The 20,673-nt window shown below is 41.5% G+C and overlaps 1 protein-coding gene across 4 annotated transcripts in view; it reads left to right on the plus strand.

Annotated features, from left to right (window-relative positions):
• The window catches only part of ULK4 (unc-51 like kinase 4), a 174,818-nt gene that overhangs the window by 108,376 nt on the left and 45,769 nt on the right, over window positions 1–20,673 (plus strand). For all 4 annotated transcript variants that reach the window (XM_081882917.1, XM_081882916.1, XM_081882919.1 and 1 more), the window contains exon 35: window positions 5,246–5,431. In XM_081882917.1, the coding sequence (XP_081739043.1) occupies window positions 5,246–5,431 (186 nt within the window). The remainder of the gene's footprint in view (window positions 1–5,245; window positions 5,432–20,673) is intronic.

A 20,673-nucleotide genomic window follows, 5' to 3' on the forward strand; every position in this document is an offset into this window, starting at 1 on the left:
TTAAAATGGTAATTCAGTTACAAAGACATACTTAAGTCTAGCTTAAGATGTAGTCTAGGCATAGTGCTCAGTCTTAGCAGGTGTTCTCACATTGCTGGCAGAGCAATCCAGGCAGGTAGGAGAACATATAGCCATGCCCTCCCCGTCAGGGCACAGTGAGAGTGTCTTTCACAGAGCTCTTTGGCAGGTTTACAGGAAAACTCTGTGAGCCTCAGCTCCTATCATGTGCCTATCTAGAAAAACATGAATTGTTGGTTTGACTGCACTTCAAATATCCCCACACAATAAGAGCATTAGAGTGCAGTTGGAGATGTGTGTTCTAATTCATACTTTCAACCGTAAAACAAATCAAAATGCACATGAGGCAGGGAATCGCACAAAACAAATACCACCAATTGTAGCTGGATCAGAGCATGGTTTATGGAGTGAGAGTCACAGGAACTATGTTGGCCACTAATGTTAGGCAGATTACTCTGCACTCCCCTTGGGCAATGGTTGTAACTAGCAACGGGTGAATATCTGTACACTCAATTTAGATCGGGACAGGCAAGTTTGCAAAATATTTCATCATGTACGTGAGCTGCGTGGAAAAGAAAAAATGCAGAGGAATAGAAAGCTATAAGATTAAAACATGCATGTGCACATGCACTCACACCAATAAAATTGTTTTAAAAAGGAAATAGGTAATGCATTTCCAATTAAAAGGAAATAGGTAATGCATTTGTGGTGTTTCTGTATTCTGTATTCAAAAGACAGTTAGAAATCAAGGATGAAATTTGAATGTTTCCTAAATAAATATGGAGGCATAACAAGTAAATGTTCAGATGCAGGTCTCCAATATAAGTTTGTATGAACATTGCATAATTTCAGAAAGATTTTTTGAGAAAGCGATTCTAATAATTTTTTTTTTTTTAGAGGAGGGAGATCTTTGGAAGCCAATAAACAATATTGTTAAGATATTTCAATCTTTATGGGTTGTAGCCACCTAAGTTCTATTCAGAGTTGATCCATTGAAATCAATTTCAATGTGTCTATGCTGAGTATGACTAATGTTGGATACAACCTTATGTGTCTTCTAGTAAGTGAGATGAAATAAAAAAATAAACAAATTTAATAATACTCATGAAAATTTGCTTTTCCGTTTTGCCTAATATTTGTTGAATGATCATTCTCATAACTTCCAGCAGCCCATCTGTTACAGTTTGTTCTGTTGTCATATTTCTGATGTAACAAACATCTATCTGTTCTAATAAGCTCTCTTTGTGCATAACCTCATTAATGTGCTGAAATAGACTTCCCTCTGGCTATTAGATGCATTATCAACTCTATCTGTGCAAAAACTGCTGCTTCAGCTCAAGTACTCATACACCTTTCTTGCAAGAGTTGGCAATTCATGAATGCTGTGTAACTGAGGCCAAAACAAAAGGATCATATGACAATTACTAAATTTCTGTTTTAGTAAGAGGGGAGAATTATCTCCCATTCTGTATTTACATCAACATATGTTCTGCTCTTTTTCTGTTATAGAAATCAATGAGGTTTCCAGGCATCAATCAGTTCCAAACCTGTTTCCCCCCCCCAAAAGGGTTATTTCAAAATGTGCTTACAGACCATGCTGTGGGACCCTTTCTATATACAGTATATATTTCCAGTGCAGTATATAAGGGGAAATTATAATTATTTTATTGTAATAATATAGCTCCCATATTATTAATTTTGTTCAGATGCTGTATACACCTGCTCTGTGGAATTCTTTTTTCTTTATACTCCCCCTTTTCTTGTGCTATAAGGTGCCCTGGCAGTATGCCAAAGTGAATTCACTTCTTTGTGACAGCAACACTGCCTGTTGATGCTGGCATTCCTGTGGATTTTGTTGTGGAAAGGAGCAAAGGCTTAGCACAGCAATCAGCCTTTAAAACAAAAGTATAAAGTGGTGTCATAGAGCAAATAACTCACAGTTGGGGGGGGGGGACAGGGAGAAGATTACACTAAGTCAGCGGCATTCAACTTCCAAGAGTCTGTGTGATCTACCCAAAGCCGTTTGTTATGCTTTTTTTAGGAAGTCACTTAAAAGTTTTTTGGGGGCGTTTTCATGGGGTTTCAAAGATGGACCAGGATCGACCAGAGACACCCCACAATCGACCAGTAGATCTCAATCGACCTGTTGGACAACCCTGCAAAAAGTGACTCCTATTGTACTCTGAGGAAACCTCCTTAGGCTCATGTTAACTTGTAAGCTTATCTATTGGCAAGTTTCCTTACAAGGATAAAAGACCTGTCTGGAAGTGCCCTGAGAGTGAGAGAACATTAACATGATTGTGTTAGAGGTCAGTCTATACATAGGATGACATCCGATGTATGGCTGTGACAAGCAAGGTCTTGAAGCTTTGCCTTCTCTTTCTGAGGGAGGAATCATCCTACCCTCTAGATATTACCACCTGCCTCCATTGGGATAGGTCTTTTTGCCTCTAAGGTGGGAAAAAATCTTAGTGAGACTGAGACTTTGTGAGAGTGTTGTCATTTCTTTACTTGTTAGTTTCCTTGTGTGTCTTCTCTTAAAAGAAGATGTGTCAACGCTGTCTGTGCGCCCTGTCCTCTCCCACAGTTGGAATTTTCTTTTGGGGTGAGGGCAGGGAGGGTATTCAAGGAAAGCAATTCTTCTCCTGTTTCTTCCCTTTGTATTTCGGTCCCTGTTGGGGTTAGAGAAGGAGAGCTCGGAGTGACCATTGTAAAGTGGTCAGCCATTTTTCCTTAGTTCTGTTGCACTCTCCTGCAGCAGCAACATCAGCAAGTCTCACACAAAGTAGATCAAGTGAGACTGCTGCTTTCTACCAAATCTCACGAGGGCTGGGTGTGAGCATCTTTTACTGCTGCCAGCAGGTCTCATAGTACGTGTGTGTGTGTGTGTGTGTGTGTGAGAGAGAGAGAGAGAGAGAGAGAGAGAGAGAGAGAGAGAGATTGCAGAAACTATCGAGGCATCTCTCCACTAGCTGCGGTTGGCAAAATTCTTGCAAGGATCTTAGCAAACCGTCTCTTAACAATATCCGAGGTGACCCTTCCTGAATCCCAAAATGGTTTTCGGCCTTCTAGGGGGATAGTGGACATGATTTTCACCGCTCGACAGCTTCAGGAAAAATGCAGAGAGCAAAACCAATCCCTGTATTATCTATCTGACTAAGGCTTTCGACACTGTAAATCGTGATGCCCTGTGGACTGTCCTTCTGAAAATTGGCTGCCCAGATAAATTTGTAAACATCATTCGGCTCCTCCATGATAATATGACAGCAACAATCACAGATAACAATGGCTCTCAAAGTGAACCCTTCACAGTGGGATCAGGTGTTAAACAGGGTTGTGTTATTGCCCCAACTCTATTCACTATTTTCATTGCCATGATCCTACACTTCGTTGAAGGGAAACTCCCCACTGGGGTAGAAATCATATATCGAACAGATGGAAAGCCCTTCAATCTGAGCAGGCTGAAAGCAAAGAGTAAGATTACTGTAACTTCGATCATAGAGCTTCAGTATGCTGATGACAACGTAGTGTGCGCACGCTCAGAGGATGACCTCCAAACCATCCTAAATATCTTCGCAGAAGCTTACAAAAAGCTTGGCCTGTTGCTCAACATCCAAAAAACCAAAGTGCTGCACCAACAAATACAAAATAACCCTTCTGCAGCACCACAAATCCAACTCAATGGTGTAAAGTGGGAAAATGTCGATCATTTCTACCTAGGCAGTTATCTTTCCACAAGGGTAAACACTGATGCCGAAATCCAGCGTCGCCTGAGCTCTGCAAGTGCTGTTTTCTCCCAATTGAAGTGCAGAGTGTTTGAGGACCGGGACATTCACAGGGAAACCAGAATGCTTGGTTACAAAGCTATAGTACTACCAACCTTACTGTGTGCGTGTGAAACATGGACCACTTACAAATGCAATCTCCAACTTCTCTAAAGATTCCATCAACGGTGTCTCTGAAAAATCTTACACATCACTTGGGTGGGAAGACAGGCGAACTAATATCAGTGTACTGGATGAAGCAAAGATCACCAGTGTTGAAGCAATGATTCTTCAATATCAACTTTGTTGGACTGGTCATGTTGTGCGGATGCCTGATGATCGTCTTCCAAAGCAACTACTCTATTCCGAACTTAAAACTGGAAAGTGTAATGCTGGTGGTCAACAAAAGAGGTTTAAAGACTGTCTCAAGGCAAATCTAAAAAATGTAGTATAAACACCGACAACTGGGAAACACTGGCCTGCGAGCGCTCCAGTTGGAGAACAGCCTTTACCAAAGGTGTCATGGACTTTGAAGACACTCGAACTCAGAACGCAAGGGAGAAACATGCTAAGGAGAAGGCACACTTGGCAAATCCACACCATGATCAACTCCCACCCGGGAACCAATGTCCCCACTGTGGAAGGACATGTGGGTCCAAAATTGGCCTCCACAGTCATTTACGGACTCATTGTTAAAACCATGTTTATGGAAGACAATCTTACTTGGCTATGAGTGATCGTCAAAGAAGAAGAAGAAGTGTGTGTGTATGTGTTTTCTCACACGGGGGTTCCGTTCCTGCCCCCTGCACGTGTTTGCGAAGGGAATATAAGTGTGTTCCACCCTTTTAGTGATGTGTTTAGTGGCATTTTCAAGTCACTTCCTGGTTCACCATGCACAGTATCATGTCATTCAGACACACATTAACGAGTTGTTGCCTGTATTATGCATGTGTATTTGGTTTGCAATGCAGTTTCATAAGTTTAGTAAGTGCAGGTAATGGGACAGAGGGGTTGTTTGGCTCTGCCAGTTGGATCTGGAAAGTAGGACGACAGCTTTCCCTAGATGAGGAGGCAAACCCTGTCATGTCCAGAGGAAGGACATCATCCTATTGTGACCAAAGTTTTCAGATTATGTTTACGAAGGAACCCTTAGCCTTAACTGTGGTTAATGCCCGTGATGATACAGAATTAAATCAAAGAAGTTCAACTCAGAAGGAAGGGGATGGACAGGGTATGTGATTAAGCAATTGGAAGCGTTCCATGTGTATCCATATCTATGTTATGAAACAAGTAGTAAAATAATTGGGCTCTAAAGCACTGTATTATAATTGCCACTTTATTAAAGTAAAATTAGGGTAAGCAGAAATCGTTTAAAGTTAGAAAGTGAATTCTGCTACTTCATCTGAAACCAAGGATACTGATTTCAGCAAAGTTTGCATTTCATTTACTATTTTCATTTTTAGCTTCCAAGTGACGACAATGAAATATATGTGAACGCATCACAGTGCTTGTCTTTGTTAGTGCAACTCTATGGTGGGGCCAACGTGGATAGTATGGCTCCAGAAAATATGGACAGCTTTGCTGAAGTACTACAGTTCAAAAAGGAAGTGAAAGATCAGAAGCTTCTGCTGAGAATCATTAAAAGACTGGTAAGTCACCTGCTTCAGATCTACAATTTTTATGAAGTATGTCTAATGCCCATTACCTAATCTGCAAACTAAGGGGTACAAATAAAGTAAATATTTATTTGAAAGGTAGATTTTTAGGAGGTGATTTTTTCTGCTTATACAAGTATAACTATTTTATACAAAGGCTTACTTTGTAATTTAAGAGGCACAAGTTGGTTAACAAAAACAATATAAATAGCTTAAAATATACTGTCACAAAATAATGAAATACGTTTTACATAAAACTAGTGTAGATTCTCAAATGCTTATGTGGACATCATCACCTTTATGTGACTTCTGAAACTGTACAAAATTGTGCTCTGGTGGGTCCCTTTAGGGAGCAAATACTAGAAATGGGCTAGATTCAGACACAACATGAAAACATAGCTTGTTTTAATATCTGAATCTGAGCCCAGAAATCATAGTTTAAGGTTCTGAAACCATGGTTTGAAACAGGTTGCACACTGCAATTTGTGCTTTGGTTTGCTATTATGTTTTTTTCAGATTTTAAAAATATTTTTATTAAGTACAAATTAGAAAACATACATATTCACAACAAAAGAAAATACAAAAGAAAAAGAAAATACATCTAACCAAGGGAAAAAAATTAGAGAATATTTTGTCTCTTTTCATATTTACAGTTATTTATACCTCTATAAAATGCTATTCACAATAAAGCAGTGAAATGAAAGATAAGATATCAGAAAAAAGAAAAAAAAGAACAAAGAAAAAATAAAGAAGTAAAAGAAAAAGATCATAAGTGAAAAATTTTAAAAGTAGATAAGTACTCACAATACATAGCCGTTTCCCATCTATATTTATATTCAGTTGTATAATTTCATCTTGTCCTTATCTACCTTAAATAAATTGTTATTGTTGTTGTTTTAAAAAAAGACTTCCACCCTTTACCTCACACGTTTTTAATAATCCGTTCGTCAGAACCTCTGTTCTTCGTATTTTCCCTTTGGATTTCCTTAATGTCTCACTTTGTATTTTTTATATTACGCACAAGATTATTCTAAACACAACCAGATTTTTGTAGTTGAGCCTTGGTTTTGTAAATAATCATTTAAGAACTCCCATTGCTTCATAACCATAGTTTTGGATTTTCTCCTTATTATATCCGTCAGTTTTGCTAATTCCAGGTACTCGCAAAGTTTCCCCAACCATTCTCTTTTTGTTGGGATGCCGTCTTCTTTCCAATAGCTAGCAATCAAAATTCTTTGCTATTATGTTTAGATTCACAAACCATTGACAAGCTGCTCTAAATCAAATCATGATTTGCTTGTTGTACAGATAAGAGGTGGCTCTTTAACTATAGTGAATACAAACCATTTAATTTGATTATTTCATTTCACTTTTAATTCGTATTCCACCTTTTGTACACAAGGCAGATTACAAGCCGTAGAAACCAAGCAAAATATAAAACAAAGATCACAATCCTATAACAATCGGACCCAATGCAAATAAGTCAGGATAGAAAATATGACTTTAAAATGAAGGTATATATATATATAAAAAAATTCTAGTAGCACCTGTGACGTTAACATATGAGAGTGCTGGAGGTGAAATATTTAACAGGTTACCCAATCACAACCCAGGGGGGGTGGAGTCAGAGGGACTATAGCTCTGGGAGGGGCGAAGGGGGGAGTTTGTTGGGAGTTGGGTAGTTGGTTGGAGTGGGAGTGAATTGGGATAGAGTCTGTGGTAGGTTTAGTGTAGCGAAATAAGCTGAGTCAGGAACAGTTAGGAGCTAGGAAGACAAATATCTGAGAGGTAGTTTAGTGAGTGAGAGCAGGTAGCGGAAGTTATAGGTCTGGATAGGCGCCCCATGAATGTAATTGACCAATACCATTTTTAAAACCACACGCTTGTTAAACTGCAATAAATAAACAGAAGTTTATGTTCCGGTTTAACCCTGACTGGACTCAGTATTGTACCAGGTAGGGCCTGGGTGGTGGCAGCGAGAAATAAAGTGGTGGCACAGGGCTCAATAGACGGTGAAACGTCCGAGGACCCTGTGTGATCGCCACAGCACTATAGAGACCAACTTAGTTTGTTCTTGGTATGAGCTTTCATGTGCATGCACACTTCTTCAGATACATTGAAACAGAAGTCACCAGACCTTTATATATAGTGAGAGGGTGGGGAGGGGTATTACTCAGGAGGGTGGTGGGAATGGGTGATTGGCTGATAGGTGTGGTAAATCTGTTGACTGTTAACGACTGCAATTACAGGAAAAAGCAAGGGATGAGATGGCCAAAAATAGCTTTATCACGTATAGTGAGATAAGAATCCAATGTCTCTATTCAGACCAGGTCTCTCCATGGTTTTAAGTTTGGTAATAAGTTGTAAAGTCATGTCCGACTCTTCGTGGCCCCATGGACCAGAGCACGCCAGGCACTTCTGTCTTCCACTGCCTCCCGCAGTTTGGTCAAACTCATGCTGGTAGCTTCGAGAACACGGTCCAACCATCTCGTCCTCTGTCGTCCCCTTCTCCTTGTGCCCTCCATCTTTCCCAACATCAGGGTCTTTTCCAGGGAGTCTTCTCTTCTCATGAGGTGGCCAAAATATTGAAGCCTCAGCTTCAGGATCTGTCCTTCCAGTGAGCACTCAGGGCTGATTTCCTTCAGAATGGATAGGTTTGTTCTTCTTGCAATCCATGGGACTCTCAAGAGTCTCCTCCAGCACCATAATTCAAAAGCATCAATTCTTCGGCAGTCAGCCTTCTTTATGGTCCAGGGAAAGGAAAGTCCAATGCTGTAAAGAAAAATATTGCATAGGAACCTGAAATATGTGTGTGTGTGTGTGTTTGTGTGTATTTCTACTGCGTCAGACCAACACTGCTACTTCCTGAATTTAAAATAAATGCGGTTTAGGCATCATATTATATTTAAAATAAGCTATGGTTTATTGTGAATGATCAACATACTGATGCAAGCTGCCCAAAAGTTCCTGCAGTGCTTCTCCTACTGCTAGTGCTGTGCCATTGATGAAGCAAGCCAGAGTTTGACATTCTGTTGTCCAATGTTAAATGGTATGTTTCTTCCAAACACCAAGGTATGTTCTTGACTTGGCATTCCTGGCTTATTTGTGGGAACAAGCCATGAGCCCAGAGGACACAACAAGCTGGACTCTGGCTTGTTTCATCTATGGTGCAGTGGCAAGTGTAGGAGAAATGCTGCACAAAAACAATCATTGGGATGTGTACACTGGGCCATAGTTACTTGAGGAGAAACCTGGTAGTCAGGAGATGTACAGTATTTAAACAAGATTCAATACTGAGGAAACAGTTTCATTGGTTAAATTGCACCTTAGCTTTTAGTCTGCATGAGTAAGACATGTCAGAAACTGGTTTTAAAAACATGATCATGCCTTTCTATAGCAAAAATGAGCATGAGAAGAATTACCGGTATTTTTCCTTGAGTAGGTCATAGACATTTCTCTATTCTGCAATGTGAAACACTTTGTTTCCCGTCTTTTTAGTAATTCTGTTGCATTGCAGAACTACAGATTATTGATTGTTCTCATCAAGAAAGAAAAGCACTAATGGTAGAGTGGTTATAAGATGCATTAATTATCAACAAAAAAACACACTATCACTTGTTAGTGAATGGAAACTAGCTGGCATATAATGACTTTTCATTCCTCTCGCACTTCTCCCGCTTAAGTGGCAATTAGTTTCTTGGAAATAGACTGAACAGGAATACATGGCAATTCACATGATATGCACACTGCTTATCATACTTCTCACCTTGAAGTCTCATGGGAAGATCCTTTAGCTGTATTTTTAGGTAATTAGCTCTTCCTCAACAATAGCAACCAAGGAAGAGTATTCTGCCCTAATAGGGATATCTGCTTTCTGAATTTGTCATCTTGGTTTTATTGAAGACAGACAGACAGCAGCTTCTGCATGGTTTGTGAGAACTGCAGCTAGATGTGTGAATAGTACAGGTGCAAAACCCATGAGAAAGAACTATAATGCATTGGCTGGCATTTATACTCTGGAGCTGTGCAACTATAGAGTACCGTAGATACATCAGTTTTGGTAGGATCATCATTTTTACTATTGCTAATCTGTCTGGGAGGGTAAAATGGGATTGTTTGTGAATACAGTCTGTTAAGGTGTCATGAGACTTTTCTTCAACACAATAGTATTGTTGTAAGTTGTGGCGGGGGGTGAGGGCTGTATGCTTGAAATCCTTCTAATTCCTGGATTCAAGGGTTAAAATCCAATGGAGGATTGAAGTAACCAGGCCAGCTTCTTGGTAATAATCCCCTAAATTTAGGTCCTGAGGATAACAAAGGAAGTGGCTCTGTGCTGGAAGCCAAATGGGCGGGACCAGCCTGCCTCAACTGGTTAGTAAGGTAAAGGGACCCCTGACCATTAGGTCCAGTCATCACCGACTCTGGGGTTGCGGTGCTCATCTCACTTTATTGGCCGAGGGAGCCGGCGTACAGCTTCTGGGTCATGTGCCAGCATGACTAAGTCGCTTCTGGTGAACCAGAGCAGCACACGGAAATACCGTTTACCTTCCTGTTGGAGCGGTACCTATTTATCTACTTGCACTTTGATGTGCTTTCGAACTGCTAGGTTGGCAGGAGCAGGGACCGAGCAACGGGGGCTCACCCCGTCGCCGGGCTTCGAACCACTGACCTTCTGATCGGCAAGCCCTAGGCTCTGTGGTTTAACCCACAGCGCCACCAGCGTCCCCAACTGGTTAGTAGTTAGAAGGAAAAAAGCCAAAGTTGAATTGTATGGGAGTGCTGGGCTAGAAGAAGCAGACTGCAGTAGAAAGAAGCCTGAGAGGGAGAGACATCTGTTTGACTCCAAGGCTGTGACTATAGGAGAAGCAAGACCCATTTTGGGGTATTGATGCTGTGGGCCCCTACATTGTAGGCTCAGGTTGTATATATGTGTAAATAAAGCATATATCATAAAGACACCATAGCGTCTACTGTTCCTGATTCCAAGGAAAGGGAACCCTGGGTAAGTGCCTGGAACCCCTGGAGTCTTGCACCACTCAGAGATGCATATGGAATGCACATGACAAAGTTACACTGAATGTTATATTCAACTGAAGGGCTGCAGGGAGAATTGTTTCTATTCCAATCACTCCCGATCCCACTCAACCAGATACAAAAGTGGCAGAAAAAGAATAATTACCGTATTTTTCGCTCTATTGGACGCACCGGACCACAGGACGCACCTAGTTTTAAGAGGGGGAAATCAAGGAAAAAAATCAAGGCGCAGCCTGTCTGCTTCTCCCAGAGCTTCTCGGGGCTGCGGGGGAGGCCCGGGTTCCACCCCCCCCCCAGCCCCAAAGAGCAAAGAAGCCAAGACAGCGAGCGGGATCCATAGCCGCGCAGCCTCTCCAGCCAGGAGCTAAACCTCTCCAGCGCGGCTAAAGAAGAAGACAAGGCAGCAAGCGCGATCCATCGCTGCCTTGGCTTCCTCTTTAGCCTTGCGCAGCATCTTTAGCCTTGCACCACGGGATGGATCGTGCCCACTGTCCACCAGGGCTGGACTAGATGACTCCTGGGGTTCCCTTCCAACCCTGCAATTCTATGACCTCAGAAGGTGTTGGGGGTCTCCACCACTGGAGGCTTTTAAGCAGCGGTTGGGGGACCATCTGCCTGGCGTTCTTTAGCTGTGATTCCTACATTGTGAGGGGGCTGGGCTAGATGACCCTCGGGTGGCCCCCCCAACTCTATACAGTCCTATAGTTCTGCGGCAGGAGATCCAAGCCACTTCACACAATGCCCACTCCCAATTTTCATCAGAGAGACACTGGCTTCAGTGTCTAGGTAGGTACACCCCTACCTGCCACACTTCCCCCACCCCACTTTAGCTGAGGGAATTTCTGCCCAGAGAAGCTCCTAGGTGAGGCAAGGGTTAAGATCTACCTCTGGTGGATCACGGAGAGGCGCGCAAGGCTAAAGAAGCCAGGGCAGCGAATGGGATGGATCGCGCTCGCTGCCCGGCTTCCTCTTTAGCCTTGCGCAGCCTCCCCCGCCCGGCTGGAGGGGCGCGCAAGGCTAAAGAGGAAACCAGGGCAGCGAACGGGATGGATCGCGCTCGCTGCCCCGGCTTCCTCTTTAGCCTTGCGCAGCCTCCCCCGCCCGGCTGGAGGGGCGTGCAAGGCTAAAGAGGAAACCAGGGCAGCGAACGGGATGGATTGCGCTCGCTGCCCCGGCTTCCTCTTTAGCCTTGCGCAGCCTCCCCCGCCCGGCTGGAGGGGCGCGCAAGGCTAAAGAGGAAACCAGGGCAGCGAACGGGATGGATCGCGCTCGCTGCCCGGCTTCCTCTTTAGCCTTGCGCAGCCTCCCCCGCCCGGCTGGAGGGGCGCGCAAGGCTAAAGAGGAAACCAGGGCAGCGAACGGGATGGATCGCGCTCGCTGCCCCGGCTTCCTCTTTAGCCTTGCGCAGCTTCCCCCCGGCTGCAGAGGTTGCGCAAGCCTTTTCTAGAGGAGGGAGAAGGGACTGACTGGCGGTGTCTCTCCCTTCTCCCTCCTGGGGAAAAGCCCGCAAGAGCCGCGTGAAGCTTGTGTGGGGCTCTTGGGGGCTTTTCCTGCCTGCCTCCCCCCTGCATTCGCTCCATAGGACGCACAGACTTTTCCCCTTAGTTTTTAAGACGGAAAAAGCGCGTCCTATGGTGCGAAAAGTACGGTAAATAGAAACCCATTGGCTGCTGCTCAACCAAATCCACACTTTTTTGGCTAACCCAGTGACCAGTAAGGCAGCCACAAGACCACTAACCTTATGTGAAAGACCTGTAATATACACAGACGGACAAGGCCCAAGTATAACATCCACAACCTATAAAGTTCTGCTGTAGACATTGGTCTGGATAAAGAGGAATGTTTTTGTCAGGCGCCTAAAGATATGTAATGAAGATGCCAGACAACCCACTCTGGGGAGAGCATTCCACAGATGGGGAGGCACCACAGAAAAGACCCGTTTTCATGTTGCCACCTTCCAAACCTTTTGGATGACAAGCACAGGATCCAGGTGGGTCCAGATCAGGAGAGGCAGTCCATAAGGTATTGCAGTACTGAGCTGTGTAAGGCTTTATAGGTCAATACCAGCCCTTTGAATTGGGCCTGGAAGCTATTGTAATTGGCAGCCAGTGCAGTCAGGCCAAGATTGAATCATATTGGATTGGATCATAGAATTATAGAATTGTAGAGTTGGAAGGCACCCCGAGGGTCATCTAGTCCAACCCCCTGCAATGCAGGAATTTCAACTAGATTATACATGATAGATGGGCCATCCAACCTCTGCTTAAAAACTTTCAGGAAAGGAGAGTCCGCCATCTCTCATGGGAGTCTGTTCCACTGTCAAACAGCTCTTACTGTCAGAAAGTTCTTTCTGATGTTTAGTTGGAATCTGTTTTATTGATCACAGGCCTCCCAAGTTCTGTTTATTTTCTTCCTAAAGCTTGGTTCAGAAATAAAAAGCTAGCTTAACACTAAGGTACATTTATACATATAAGAAACAAGTTGTGAACCCTATGTGGTGCATGCTCTAGTTATCTCACGCTTGGACTACTGCAACGCGCTCTACGTGGGGCTACCTTTGAAGGTGACCCGGAAACTGCAATTAATCCAGAATGCGGCAGCTAGACTGGTGACTGGGAGTGGCCGCCGGGACCACATAACACCGGTTCTGAGAGATCTGCACTGGCTCCCAGTACGTTTCCGAGCACGATTCAAAGTGTTGGTGCTGACCTTTAAAGCCCTAAACGGCCTCGGTCCTGTATACCTGAAGGAGCGTCTCCACCCCCATCGTTCAGCCCGGACACTGAGATCCAGCGCCGAGGGCCTTCTGGCAGTTCCCTCATTGCGAGAAGTGAGGCTACAGGGAACCAGGCAGAGGGCCTTCTCGGTAGTGGCGCCCACCCTGTGGAACGCCCTCCCATCAGATGTCAAAGAGATAAAGAATTACCTGACATTCAGAAGACATCTTAAGGCAACCCTGTTCAGGGAAGTTTTTAATATGTAATGCTGTACTGTTTTTAACACTGATTGGGAGCCGCCCAGAGTGGCTGGGGAAACTCAGCCAGATGGGCGGGGTATAAATAAATTATTATTATTATTATTATTATTATTATTATTATTATTATTATTATTATTATTATTTATGTTTTTGTTGCAAAAACAATGTTGATAGTATTAATGCCACAGCAGTTTTTAAAAAATCACATTCCTAGTGTCGAGAAGCCTTATTTGTATGTAAACTCCACCCAAGGTTTTTGTATAATAGTTACAAGCATGTTTTAATGAAATTTGAGACTCTTGAGAGATCATAGATACCAAGGCCTTTACTGCTAAAGAGTTGCTTAGCAACCTCAAACCATTACATTTGCAGGCACTGTAATAATATGATACACTTCTCTATTGCCAGTTTCTGATGAAAAAGTAGTAGGACTAATCACATTCTAAAGGTTATATTTGGTGGTAGGTTAGGAAACTATGCTGTGAAAGAAGTCTTTCCTCATATTGACACCAAGGTGGATTTTCACCATTGTCCATTAAGCAAATATATATACTGTTTCCACACAGCTGGTTGAGTTTCATACAGTGGCGTTTCAAGCTGCAAAAGCCATTGTTGTTCCTTGTTGGCATGACCTGACTTCAAAGTACCATTACAGTGGTGCCTCGCAAGACGAAATTAATCCGTTCCGTGAGGCTCTTCGTATAGCGGTTTTTTCGTCTTGTGAAGCAAGCCCATTGACAGCTTAGCGGGTTAGCGCTACAGCTGTCAAGCGGCTTCCAGCAATCAGCTGTTAAGCGGCTTATCAGCGGAACAGCTGATAAGCGGCTTAGCGGCTTAAGAAAAGGGCGAAAAAAGCGAAAAAAACCCGCGGGGGGGATGCAAGATTTTTTTCGTCTTGAGAAGCAACCCCATAGGGGAATTCGTTTTGCGAAGCGCCTCCAAAACGGAAAACCCTTTCGTCTAGCGGGTTTTTCGTCTTGCGAGGCGTTCGTCTTGCGGGGCACCACTGTATTCATTTGTAAATAAACATCACAATTGTAACAATGGTGTGGTCATTGTTGAGCAGACACCACCATATTTGGTTCTTACTGCTCAGTGATAAGTTCCACGTTGTAAGCAATGTATTCATAGCCCATGTGATCCTGCCTGTGTGTACACAGTTATCTCCAGTAAAGATCCCAAGCAGTTCTTTGCTAATTCCTCAAATTACAACTTTCTGTGAACACACATGTAAGATGCATGCATGTTTGTACAGGACGCATTAGGAGATCCGGTAACACCACTCACTGTAATAATATTACTCACTGTGTAATATCAGAAGACTAGCAATAACTTTTCGATATATCTGGACCAGGAGCTGAGGGGGAGGGGGTGGAATGGAAAGTGTCTTTTGTAATTTTATATAGGTCTCAGTCCTTAGTTTCTGTTGTCGGTTTTGCTAGGTTGGGGATAGGAGATGCGTCTGACAACAGATTTCCATTATGAAGCATTCTTTATGAAGATCTGGGTATCTTGAGTTTGTGTTGAATGGCAGATCTAGATTTGTAATGTTAAGAGTGTTTAACATGTACATACTTACTAATTACTCTTGAGGATTCCCATAAAAGTGAACCGCCCCCTTGAATTAAATTCTTACATAGCGAGAGAGCAGTAAAAAGGAGAGAGAGAGAGAGAGAGAGAGAGAGAGAGAGAGAGAGAGAGAGCGCGCCAACAACACATGATGAATCCATGCTTTGAAAAGGCAGCTTATCTGAACCTCAGGTTTGCAAGTGATGTCTAAATATAGCACTTGGAATGAGGTTGTGCTTTCAGTGTATTTCACAGTAATTGACTTTTTTAGGTTTAGATGATGTTGTAATTCACATATTCAGGAATGAAACCTAAACATTTTGAATTATGAAGGATCACCTAGTTAATCATTTATGTATGTGCCCACTGCTGTCATTTCTTTGCAAACTATTAAAATGTATTTTTAATATGAATACTATTATAAATGTATAACAACCATAATTTGTATAGTGATGATGATGTATTGGTCTATGCATGAGTTGTGAATTACAGTTTCATATTTCATACTGCTTTTTTCTGGGATATGAAGTCCTCTTGATTAGAACAGCCTGCCAGAATATATATTCAATTGAGTGCTTGACTTTAGGCATCTGTTTTCTTTATTTTCATATTTTGATGTATTCTGTGCTTGGACTTTTACATTTGCTATCTCCACTAGTTTATTATTGATTGTAAATTAGGGTGTTGTTGGTGTTCATTAGGACCTTTGGTCCACCATGAAATACATCAGATACATTATTAAATGCTTTCCTACACAGTTCCTCAGATTTGCACAGTAGTTTTAAATTGCCCATGCAAAATGCTTTCATGATTTTGAGGGTATGTTTTAGATTTGGAATTAACTGTCATTATCCACAGAAGCTGAATATCTATGTCCTTGAATTCCAGGTGTTAATTAACTGCGTGCATGCATTCCATTTTGCCACTTGATTTCCAGAAGAGTCAGAACTAGCTAGCCCCATGGCAAAACTATATATGGTATGAAGAACAGCTTCTTTTCCACAGTGATCAACTAGATGCCTATGGGAAACACAAAAACGAGAGCATTTTTCAGTGAAATAAGTGTCACTTAGTTATGAATAAACATAGAAAGGGTGTGGGTGTGCATAAGCCCTAAGATATAGTGATCTCATTTACATATCACATGTGCAAACCAGAACCATTAAGGCTTATGGAAAATAGTTGCCTCTCCCTCCCTTATTTCTTTGTGTTTGGGGAGCTTATGTCTTCAACTCTCTGGGAAAAGGAAGCAGGTGACATAGTACTGTGGTTTATGGATCCTATGGAAATAAAATACCCCATTAAAACCAACTTTATTGCATATTCCTTGACTTGGACTGGGGGGGGGTGTCATTTGTTGCTCCAGCAACAAAATGTCTCAGGTTGACCCTCAATGTCAAAAATTTGAAAAACAGATCTGGAGAGCCAGGGACTAGACAGACAAATATTCTGTCTGGGTATAAGGCAGTTTCCTATCTCTCTGTAATGATAAAAGGTTCAGACTTGGAACCCGTGGACAGGTGCCTGAGTGCTGCTTCTTTTCCCTCAGATTTTTTTTAACGCCTGAGATACAGAAATAATTACAGCCATACCTTGGGTTACGAACACTGCGGGTTGCGCGTTTTTAGGTTGAGAACCACGCCGAACCCAGAAGTACCGGAACGGGTTACTTGCGGGTTTCGGCACTTGCACATGCGCAGAAGCACTGAATTGCATCATGCGCATGCGCAGCGCTTCAGGCTACGAACGCTGCGGGTTGTCAACGTGCCTCCCGCACGGATCACGTTTGCAACTGGAGGTATGACTGTATTATGAACCATGGAAACATCACCAAGAAAAGGAAGGTTTTAAAATGTTACCAAGAAAAGACTTTATTCCTTGTTGGTGAATGAAGAAGAGCTAGAAAGTTCTGGTTAGAATTAAAGTATCTGATAAATAAAACCCTTCTGATTAAATTCGTGCTTGACCCTAAAGGTTATCTCATTACGTATTTGAAAAGAATAGTTTCAGAGGCCAAAAATCTATCTGTTCTTTATGTTAGTGGCAGCCAAATTAGCCACCAAATATTGGAAAAATAGTAAAACACCATCACTGGAATAATGGGGCAGAGCAATCCAAACATATTTACTCAGAGGTAAGTGCCACTGAGTTCATTGGCGTTTATTCTCCAGTAAGTGTGCTTTGGATTGAAGCCTTAGCTACTGTGATCCTGGCAACAAGCAATATACTAATTAAAGAAGGACGTTGAAAGATTAACCTATTTTGAAGAGAGGCAGAAATTGCTTGGATATTATTGGAAATCTAATTATGCCAATATCAAGGGAAATCCCTTCTCTTCGTTGTGGAATGATGAGATGATTTTCTTTCCCTTTTACTTTTTTAAATATGAATAATTCTGCTCCTATTTTCCTGTCCTTTTGTGCCTTGTTGACTGCAACATGTATTTATTTATAAATTTGTTGCTATATCATTTTTAATTTATGAGGCACCTAAAAATGTGTCTGGTAGAAGGATAGAGTGAATTCTGTTTCCTACAATGCTAGTTTTGTTTGTGCAATGAGTTTTGTAGATGAGGGAGTATTCATATATGAAGCCCCTTAACAGCAGCCCAAATTAGTACAATCCAGGGGAATAAAAACTTCACTAATTGATGCTGCTGTGTCTACTGAATATCTAAATCTTAACCCTGAATGAATACATTCACATCATGTGACTATGGCCTACTGCCTCTTTTCCCTCTTCTCTTTAAGGAAATCAAAACTTTTGTTCTGGTTCCCACCCTCCAAAACAAATTCAGAGCGTATCTTGACTCCTTCCAAGTTGTCTCCTGTGCAAATTCTTGCTCTCTTCAAATACGTTCCCCAGCTTCTGTAGTCCAAACATCTTTCCCTTGAATGGTGATGTTTCAGTTTCTTATTTATTTCAAATTGTTTCAGATCATTTCTTCTCCAATAAAACCTAATGCTACACATGACCAAAACAAAGTTTTCTATATCAGTTGGGTAGTAGTTGGTAAGCTTCAGAACAGGTGAGCATTGTGAGCCCCGCTAGAAATAAGGTATAAAAACTTCCTAATAAAATCACCTTCATGCTAATCAAACTCATTTTCATTGGTCAGAAAGACTTTCTATCCTGCTCCAGTGGCTCTGAGTGAAGCTCAGAATCCCACTAGGGGGTTCCGTGGCTGTAGTAGTGTGCAGTACTTGCATGCAATGGAATTTGCACCCTCCTCAACTAGCTAGCAGCTGGCCCAGAACAATTTAAAAGGACAGCTATGTTATATTTGCAGTTAAATACTTGCATTGACCTGTACTGCCATCTTTTTTTATAATTAATTTTTATTAATTTTCATCCAGTTATACATTTTATACATTTTAACCCGAATACAATAAATTGTGTCAGTTTTGAACTTCCTTCAGCGTTCCATTTTTGTATCTTTAATACGCATTCCCTTTTTTATATTGCCATTATTCTTCCTTGATCCCATTATTTTTAATAAACAATACATATTTGATTTTTTACAGTGCCTCTTGAAATCCCACTAACGTTGTACTTATACCACATGCGTTTTTCAGATAATCCACCAATTTCCCCCAGTCCTCAATGAACTTTTGGTCTTTAGTATATCTGATTTTTCCAGTTAATTTGTCCAATTCCGCATAGTCTTATCAGTTTTGGTCTCCATTCTTCTATCGTCGGTATCTCCTCTTGCTTCCACTTCTGGGCCAACAGGATTCTGGCTGCCGTTACAGCATATTGGAAAAGTTTAAAGTCCTTTCTTCTTATGTCCTTTCCTATCATCCCTAAAAGAAAAACTTCTGTTTTTTTCACAAAAGTATATCTTAACATTTTTTTTCATCTCATTGTATATCATTTCCCAGAAACTTTTAACTTTTTTACATTCCCACCACTGATGAAAGAACGTCCCTTCTTTATCTTTACATTTCCAACATTTGTTATCAACCTTATACATCTTTGCTAATTTTACAGGAGTCATATACCATCTGTAAAACATTTTCATTACTGCCATCTTTGTGTCACACAAAGCTCACTAAGATGCACATTCTAAAACATTCATGGTTGAAGTAATAGTGTTCCTTTTATCATCCAAACCAATGCTGTGACTTTTAAAATGTATAAAATAACTAGATGTGTGTTATATCCTGAATGAATTTGCATCCAAAACATAAGGGACGTCTTAAGACTAACTGTGCATTTTCTTGGGGAATAGTAACTTAAAAGGGGTCTTTTATTTTGTTCCAAAATAACTTTGACACTTAATCATATTTGCCTCCACAAAATTATTTCTATTTTTGGCAGCTGCAGTAGTGAATAGGGCCACTCAATGAGTTGCATATATATGGCTATCTGCCAGGGGAAAGCAAATCTTCTGCTTTGCATTCTGAAAGGTTATTTTATTCAGTAGTTGAGAAAGCAATTTTTCCATAGTAAGTGCACAAGGAGGGCATTTCAGTAAATAGCTTGACTCTTCTTCAATCACAGTGGGCCCACAAGTACTCAGGGTCAGTTCCCTTGTATCACCAAACCATGACCTCAGACTCATGCACTCTCATCTCCTGCCATTGTGTGCCTCAGTTGGATTATTTCCATAGTTCGTCATTACACCCAGTAAATTACAGTTTGTGTTATCCCTCTAAACCAGGATTATAAACCATGGTTAGAAACTGGTTGGTTATCCTTGATTGCAGCCCTAACATGGACCATAGTTGTCCAATTTGGATATAACATCAAGCGCGCACACACAAAATGAAATGAACACTTATGTGAAAAGTTTACACCTGCTCCCAGCTAAGCATTAGTTAAAATGTACTGCTAGAAAGAGAAATATGTGATTTATTTTATGTGAAGTATTTTGTAGTGAACATTTTTTGTGGTCGCCGTCTTCTAATCTGTTAAGGCATTTCAGATACATGTTTCTCCAGTAATGTAGTGCTTTTGTGGATGATTTGCACACTGGCGTGTTAGCATAGCAGCATGCGACACACACACTAGGTGACAACTGTGCCGATCTTGATGCAGATTCCTGCTGGTCCTAGCCAGAGAATGTTCAGCACAAGAACAATGGGGTTCTAAACACCTATGATGATGGAAACCTTTACACGACACTACATGCTGTATTTATGACTTCAGTTGCTAGGGAAGTTGGCATCTGGAAAATCCCTTAAACTTGTTCCCCATCCCACTTCCATTTTTGTTTCTGAAGACTTTAAAAAATCTTTTTTACCTTACTTTTTCTTCCATCCTATAGTTAAACTCTCTCCACATTTTTCTGATTCTTCTCTCATCCTTTGTCCTAAGGCACCTACCTGACAACTTTCCACACTTCAACTTCTACAAAATGAAGCTGACGATCTGTATAAGAATTGGAATAACAACAACATCTTGAATATTCATACGCCTTATCTTACATTCCACAGTGACCAGCATAAGTTTCACCTGGCTCCCCACTCCTAAAAATGCTTGGTACTTAAGTTTTGCTTGTTCTTAAAAATCACATAACAAGTACCTAGTCCCTTATTCTTGATGGTCAACATTTTAAATAACACCTTAAACATGAGTGAATACTTTTGATTTTTGTTTGTTCTATATATGGATATAAATGGTCAAGTTTTTCCACAGTGACCAGTGACTGTAG

Source organism: Podarcis melisellensis (assembly GCF_964234715.1).
Source record: "Podarcis melisellensis genome assembly, chromosome: 12".
Taxonomy (NCBI): domain Eukaryota; kingdom Metazoa; phylum Chordata; class Lepidosauria; order Squamata; family Lacertidae; genus Podarcis; species Podarcis melisellensis.